This window comes from Colobus angolensis, unplaced genomic scaffold, assembly GCF_000951035.1.
Source record: "Colobus angolensis palliatus isolate OR3802 unplaced genomic scaffold, Cang.pa_1.0 Scaffold289, whole genome shotgun sequence".
Lineage (NCBI taxonomy): Eukaryota > Metazoa > Chordata > Mammalia > Primates > Cercopithecidae > Colobus > Colobus angolensis.
The window spans coordinates 1,318,059-1,325,697 of NW_012116143.1; the positions used below are offsets into that span (position 1 = coordinate 1,318,059).

At 40.7% G+C, this 7,639-nt stretch overlaps 1 protein-coding gene across 1 annotated transcript in view; it reads right to left on the reverse strand.

Annotated features, from left to right (window-relative positions):
• Positions 1-7,639, reverse strand: part of PRKCI (protein kinase C, iota) — an 85,007-nt gene that overhangs the window by 36,988 nt on the left and 40,380 nt on the right. The window contains exons 4-5 of the mRNA XM_011949000.1: positions 6,485-6,535; positions 2,271-2,356 (exon numbers count right to left, since the gene is read on the reverse strand). Of these exons, the coding sequence (XP_011804390.1) occupies positions 2,271-2,356; positions 6,485-6,535 (137 nt within the window). The remainder of the gene's footprint in view (positions 1-2,270; positions 2,357-6,484; positions 6,536-7,639) is intronic.

The window sequence follows — 7,639 nt, forward strand, 5'->3', positions numbered from 1 at the left end:
TTTTTTTTAATTTGAGATGGAGTTTTGCTCTTGCTGCCCAGGCTGGATGCAATAGCACAATCTCAGCTCACTGCAACCTCCACTTCCCAGGTTCAAGTGATTCCCCTGCCTCGGCCTCCAGCGTAGCTGGGATTACAGGCCTGCGCCACCATACCTGGCTACGTTTTGTATTTTTAGTAGAGACAGGGTTTCACCATGCTGGTCAGACTGGTCTCAAACTCCTGGACCTCAGGTGATCCACCCACCTTGGCCTCCCAAAGTGCTGGGATTACATCTGTGAGCCACCACGCTCGGTCTTTCTATTTATTTATTTATTTATTTTTAAGAGACAGTGTCTTGCTCTGTCAGCCAGGCTGCAGTCCAGTGGACTCACTTTGATTCACTGCAGCCTCAACCTCCTGGGCTCCAGCTTCCTGAGTAGCTAGGACTACAGGTGTGCACCACCATGCCCTGCTAATGACTTTATTTTTTGTAGAGATGGGAATCTCACTACATTGCCCTGGCTGGTCTCGAACTCCTGGGCTTCAGTGTTCCCCCTTCTCAGCCTCCCAAACTGCTGGGATTACAGGCAGGTACCATTGCACCCAGCCTCAAAGCCTTCTTAAATGTCAGTGCTACAGGAAGTAAAAGAGTTTGGAGAGGGATTTCGGGTGGTGGTTTCTATTTACATTAATTAATTTAGGACATGGCATTAATTTTAGAATGGAAATGGCATCCAAAAATTTGCAGTTATCAAGAGTATTTAAAAACTTCACTTCTGGCCAGGCATGGTGGCTTATACCTGTAATCCCAGCACTTTGGGAGGCTGAGGTGGATGTATCAGGTGAGGTCAGGAGTTTGAGACCAGCTTGGCCAACAAGGTAAAACTCCGTCTCTACTAAAAATACAAAAAATAGCCAGGCCTGCTGGCTGACACCTCTAGTCCCAGGTACTCAGGAGGCTGAGGCACAAGAATCTCTTGAACCCAGGAGATGCAGGTTGCAGTGAGCCGAGACCGTGCCATTGTACTCCAGCCTGGGTGATAGAGGACTCCATCTTTAAAATAAATGAATAAATAAATAATAAATTAATAACTTACTTCTGAAGACAGACTGCTGCTTTCAAACTTTGGTTCTATCACTTACTAGCTGTATGATCTTGGGCAAGTTACTTAACAGGCCTGCACTTGAGTTTTGCCATTTATAAAGTGGAAATATATAGTACCTATCTCACAGGGTTGTTGTAAGGATTAAATGAATCAATGTATATGAAGCATTTGGAAAAGTGCCTGGTATACAGTACAACCCAGGTAAGTGTTTGCTATTATTATTTTCTAAACCGTGAAAATCAAATTATAACACTAACTGGCAAAATAAAGATTAAAGAAAGAAAATAAACCTTGTTTGTTTTCTGGCTGCCTTAAATTATATTTTAAAATCCAATTTTCTTACAGCTAGGGTATATTATGTGGAATAATTAATCATCCAATCTGGAGCTTTTTTTTGAGACTGGGTCTTGCTCCATTGCCCAGGCTGGAGTGCAGTGGCACAATCTCGGCTCACTGCAACCTCTGCCTCCTAGACTCAAGTGATTCTCCTGCCTCAGTCTCCCGAGTAGCTGGGACTACAGGCACACGCCACTGCAGCCTGCTAATTTTTTTTTTTTTTTTTTTTGAGACGGAGTCTCGCTCTTTCGCCCGGGCTGGAGTGCAGTGGCCGGATCTCAGCTCACTGCAAGCTCCGCCTCCTGGGTTTACGCCCTTCTCCTGCCTCAGCCTCCCGAGTAGCTGGGACTACAGGCGCCCGCCACCTCGCCCGGCTAGTTTTTTGTATTTTTTTTTTTTTTAGTAGAGACGGGGTTTCACCATGTTAGCCAGGATGGTCTCGATCTCCTGACCTTGTGATTCGCCCGTCTCGGCCTCCCAAAGTGCTGGGATTACAGGCTTGAGCCACCGCGCCCGGCCTAATTTTTGTATTTTTAATAGAGATAAGGTTTTGCCATGTTGGCCAGGCTTGAACTCCTGGCCTCAACTGATCTGGCAGCCTTGGCCTCCCAAAGTGCTGGGATTATAGGCCTGAGCCACCACCCTTGGCCTGGAGCATTTTTAAGAGTGAAAAGAGATGCTATTAAAAATTATAGGCATACTGCCTCAGGCAAATTGGAAATGTAAGGTCATGTTACTTATGTATTTAAAAGTGTGTAACAAGATTTAATAACAAACTACCTTTCTTTCATAGCAGAAAGGAAAAAAATAGCTCTCAGATTATCAGCATTCAACAAACTATGTTTACCCTGTTGAAACGCTTGGCTTGGAAAGTGTGGCCATTGGCACAATAAAGCTTTCTCCAGCGGCGTGCACCTCTACGGTAGATGGATTCTGAAGAGAGAGTAATAGTTAAAAAAAGAAAAAAGAGCAAGTGTGAGTAAAAGTCATTTTATAATTAAGTCTGTAATTTTTTTCATGATACTCATTGCAAGAAAAAAAAATACTGATAAAAACGTGAACGTCAAAAAGTAAAATAGATTCATCAAGGGACCAGACAAAAATAATCCACAGGGTATAAATATTTGACTACTACTGCTTGTCTTTTTTGTGTGTGTGTGAGACGGAGTCTTGCTCTGTCACCTGTCACCCAGAATGGAGTGCAATGGCACAGTCTCAGCTCACTGCAACCTCCACCTCCCAGGTTCAAGCGATTCTCCTGCCTCAGCCTCCCGAGTAGGATTCTCCTGCCTCAGCCTCCCGAGTAGCTGGGATTACAGGGATGCGCCACCACGCCCAGCTAGTTCTGTATTTTTAGTAAGGATGGGATTTCTCCATGTTGGTCAGGCTGGCTTGAACTCCCAACCTCAGATGATCCACCCACCTCAGCCTCCCAAAGTGCTGGGATTACAGGTGTGAGCCAACACGCCCAGCCTACTACTGCTTTTCTTTTTAAAAATTTTCCTCCAACTTTTTATTTTGAACATCTTTTAATCTCACAGAAAAGGTAAAAGAATAGACACCTTCATCTTCCACCGAGATTTACCAATTATTCATGTTTTGTCATATTTACTTTCTTCACTATAAAAAAATATACTTTTTTTTTTCTGAATTACTTGGAAGTAAAATGCAGATATCATGACACTTAAATACCCTTAAATACCCAAGTATCCATTGTCTGAGATTAAGGATATTCCATCCCCTCCACTCGACCCAATTCTACCTAACCACAATACCATTATCATGTCTTAGAAAATCAGTATTAATTCAATATCAACCAATATACAATTCATATACAAACTTCCCTAACTGCTCTCAAAGTGACTTTCTTTTTTGAGGCATAGTCTCACTCTGTCACCCAGACTGGAATCCAGTGGTGCAATCTCAGTCCACTGCAACCTCCACCTCCTGGGTTTAAGCAATTCTCCTGCCTCAGCCACCCAAGTAGCTGGGATTGCAGGTACACGCCACCACACTTGGCTAATTTTTGTATTTTTAGTAAAAACGGGGTTTTGCCATGTTCGCCAGGCGGGTCTCAAACACTGACCTCAAGTGATCTGCCTGCCTCAGCCTCCCAAAGTGCAGGGATTACAGGCGTGGGCCACTGTGCCTGGCCCCAAAGTGACTTTCAAAGCTCACTTTTTCTATCCAGGATGCAATCAAGATTCAGGGACTGCATTTGATCATGCTTTTTTGGTCTCCTTAACATTCTAAAACATTCACTCTGCCTTATTTGTTGCTACTTCTTTTTCATGATGTTGACTTATTTATTTATTTATTATTTATTTAAAGAGTCTCATTAGTTGTTTCATATTATATCCCACATTCTGGGTTTGTCTGTTTACTTACAATTAGAGGCAGTATTAAATACCTTTGGCAAAAACAATACATAGGTAGTGTTGTGTATTTCTTATCTCATTACCTTTCACGAGGTACACAAATGTCAGAATATCAACTCCCACTACTGATGTTCAATAATCATTAAAGGTATTGACTGCTAGATCTCTTCATTGTAAAGGTACATTTCACTCTTTGTAACTATCTGTAAAGAGATATTTTGTACCAAAAGCGTATCTTTTTCCCCAACAACTTTTCATCCAGTAGTCTTTATATTAATATGTTTCTTAAGTATAGTTAGAGAAAGAGGTTCCAAATGATCAAATCTAGTCCACCTTCATATTTTTAAGTCCATCATTATTATATATATTGTCTATTAGTCATTAATAATAACATCCCACAGTAATGGTAATAACAGTAATAGTTAATACCAGAAAGATTACATTAGGTTCCCAAAGTCATATTTTAAACCAAATGTAGCAATGGGTTTACTATTTAAAATTAAGATACTAAAGACCAGTTGCAATGCTCTCAATTAGAACTCTTAGGATAGCTTAATACAGAATTGAAAGTTTAGAGCTATTTCAATTAATTCAAAGCAAAACATTTACCACTATTCCTTCTAAAGTCATGAGCATGTGCAGAAACCACAAATGAAATTGAGTTGCCTAATATCCACAATTAGTAAATTATGCCAAATACCAAAAGCAGTAACTTATAATCAAACATAGGTTTGCATACTTAAATTATATTAGAACAAAGAGTAGTTGGACTCTTTTAGTGCATCTCATTAATAGTAACCATTGGCTTAGATATTCCAAAGAAATTCTGTTAACAATTCCTGACCTGGGGAAGCTTTTAAGTGGTGGTTCTCAAACTTTAGTGTGCATCAGAATCACGTGAAGAGCTTGTTAAACCTGGTAGCTCAGCCCCAGTCCAAGAGTTTATGAATCACGTAGATTGGAGTGCATTTTTTTTTTTGAGACAGTCTCGCTCTGTTGCCCAGTGGCGTGATCTCAGCTCACTGCAACCTCCGCCTTCCAGGTTCAAGCAATTCTCCTGCCTCAGCCTCCCAGGTAGCTGGATTACAGGCATGCATCACCACACCTGGCTAACTTTTTTGTATTTTTAGTAGAGATGGGCTGTCACCATGTTGGCCAGGCTGGTCTTGAACTCCTGACCTCAAGGTGATCTGCTCACCTCAGCCTCCCAAAGTGCTAGGATTACAGACATGAGTCACTGCACCCGGCCTGAGCGCAGTTTCTATCCAGTTCTCAGGTGAAGCTGACACCGTGGACCCCAATGGCTACATTTTGAGAGTTAGTTTTAAAATACAAAGATGTCCAGATCTCACTTACAGACTAATTCATTAGGCTTGGGGATGGAAATCTGGCATTGATCATTCCCTGCATCCCACAATTTTAATGTGTCCAAGGGTAAGAACCACTGTTCCACTGTGGACTATGGTTGGTTACCTGAAGTTACTAGGAGATGGAGATCTAATAAATATACACATTTCTCTGGGTCAGTTGTAGGAAGTCTGCAATATTTAAGACATTTAATAAGTGACTTGGGGCCAGGTGCGGTGGCTCATGCCTATAATCCCAGAGCTTCGGGAGACTGAGGTCGGTAGATCACCTGAGGTCAGCAGTTTGAGACCAGCCCGGCCAACACGGTGAAACCTCAACTCTACTAAAAATACAAAAATAAGCTGGGCATGTTAGCGGCGCCTGTAATCCCAGGTACTCAGGAGGCTGAGGCAGAATTACTTGAACCCTAGAGGCGGAGGTTGCAATGAGCCAAGATTGCGCCACTGCACTCCAGCCTGGGTGAGAAAGCGAGACTCTGTCTTAAAAAAAAAAAAAACAAAAACAGTGACTTAGTAATTGTTAAAAAAAAAAAAAACACAGCAGAAAAATAAAAGCCAATTCCTAACGACATGTGCTGAGTGTCATGTCACTCTCAAGTGGTATAACAAAAAAAAAAACAAGTGTGTTTGTTATGTATAACTGTGCATGCATAGACATAGACAGATACAGAGATAAAGCAAACAGAGAAAATGTTAAAAATTGGTAAATCTGGGCAAAGGATATATAGGTATCCTTGTTTTCAATGTTGTTTCAACTTCTGCATAGGTTTGAACATTTCCAAAATTAAATTTTAAAACTTAAATTTAACTTAATTTTCCTTTCATATGTGCAACAGACAATTATGTAAGTTGTAACTAAGAACTATCTGAATTTGATCTGGCAAAAGTAGCATTTGGGCAGTCACTAATATATTTTAAATTGACTGAAAAATGGAAAAGAAATAAAATGAATTAGAACTTCTATTTCCTTGAGACAAGGCCTGTCTCTATCACCCACACTAGAGTCACTGTAGCCTCAAACTCCTGGGCTCAAGAGATCCTCCCACCTCAACCTCCCAAGTAGCTGAGATTATAGGCACATACCATGCCAACTTTTTTGTGTGTTTTTGGGAAGATAAACTCTCACTTTTTGCCCAGGCTGGTCTTGAACTCCTGGGCTTAAACGATCCTCCCACCTTAGCCTCCCACAGTGCTGGAATTACAGGCATTAGCCACTGTCCACTGCGCCTAGCTAAAAATTCTATCTCAGATTTCTTTTTCATTTGTACCATAGCATAGTAACTCTTGCAAAAGGTATGAAGTATATAAACACTCACTATCTTCTCCCGGACAAGGCATCCCAGGACGTTCTGGTACACAAGGGAACACTGAAAGAAAATAAATGAACATGAGTTAACAGCATATTTAAAACATACAAATTACACAGAATTTAAAATTCAAATGTAAAAGACACTGACCCAGATTTCAACCTGACCCTCTCTTCATTTGAGACAAGATAGCATGCGGTCAATATTATTTGCCAAAGGGATTCATTTTACCAAGGCCATATAAAAGAAGGTTTTATTTGCCTTTGCTTTGTTGATATTAAAATAAAAAATAAAAAATAAAAAAAAGGTCTTATAAAAACAAACATATCTATAAACAATGCATTAGGCTGGTCATGGTGGCTTACGCCTCTAATCCCAGCACTCTGAAAGGCCAAGGTGGGTGGATCACTTGAGGTCAGGAGATGCCAGCCTGGTCAACATGGTAAAACTCTGTCTCTACCAAAAAAATCCAAAAAAATTAGCCTATTAGCCTGGCATGGTGGCATGCCTATAATACCAGCTACTTGGGAGGCTGAGGTCCAGGAATCGCTTGAACCCGGGAGGCGAAGGTTGCAGTGCACTGCAATCAAGCCACCGCATTCCAGCCCAGGCGACCGAGTGACACACTATCTCAGAAACAAAAAACAAAAACAAAACAAAACAAAAAACCAAAGCATCAGAAGCTCAAATTACTAATTCCAGTCCCTGTTACATCATTATTTTCTTATCCTTAAATAAATCATTAACTAGCACTTCGTTAAATCCTTGGTATAGCAGGACAAGTTTGTCACAACGAAGGATGAAAATTAAATTACAAAATGTACACAAATATGAAACACAAAATATTAGTTTTTAAAAGATGTATACTAATTAGGAATAAATTAACACCAGAAACAGTACCAAAATCAAAAATGTAAATTTACATTAGAAACTATAAATTTATATACTGATTCAAACCATTTTTATAACAAGGTAGAATATAAAGCAACAATGTATTTATGAATATCTAGTCAGCTATTGCTAGTCTGTGATGTACTAAAGGACACAGCTTAATAAAGAGCACAGACAGGGCCGGGCGCGGTGGCTCAAGCCTGTAATCCCAGCACTTTGGGAGGCCGAGACGGGCGGATCACAAGGTCAGTAGATCGAGACCATCCTGGCTAA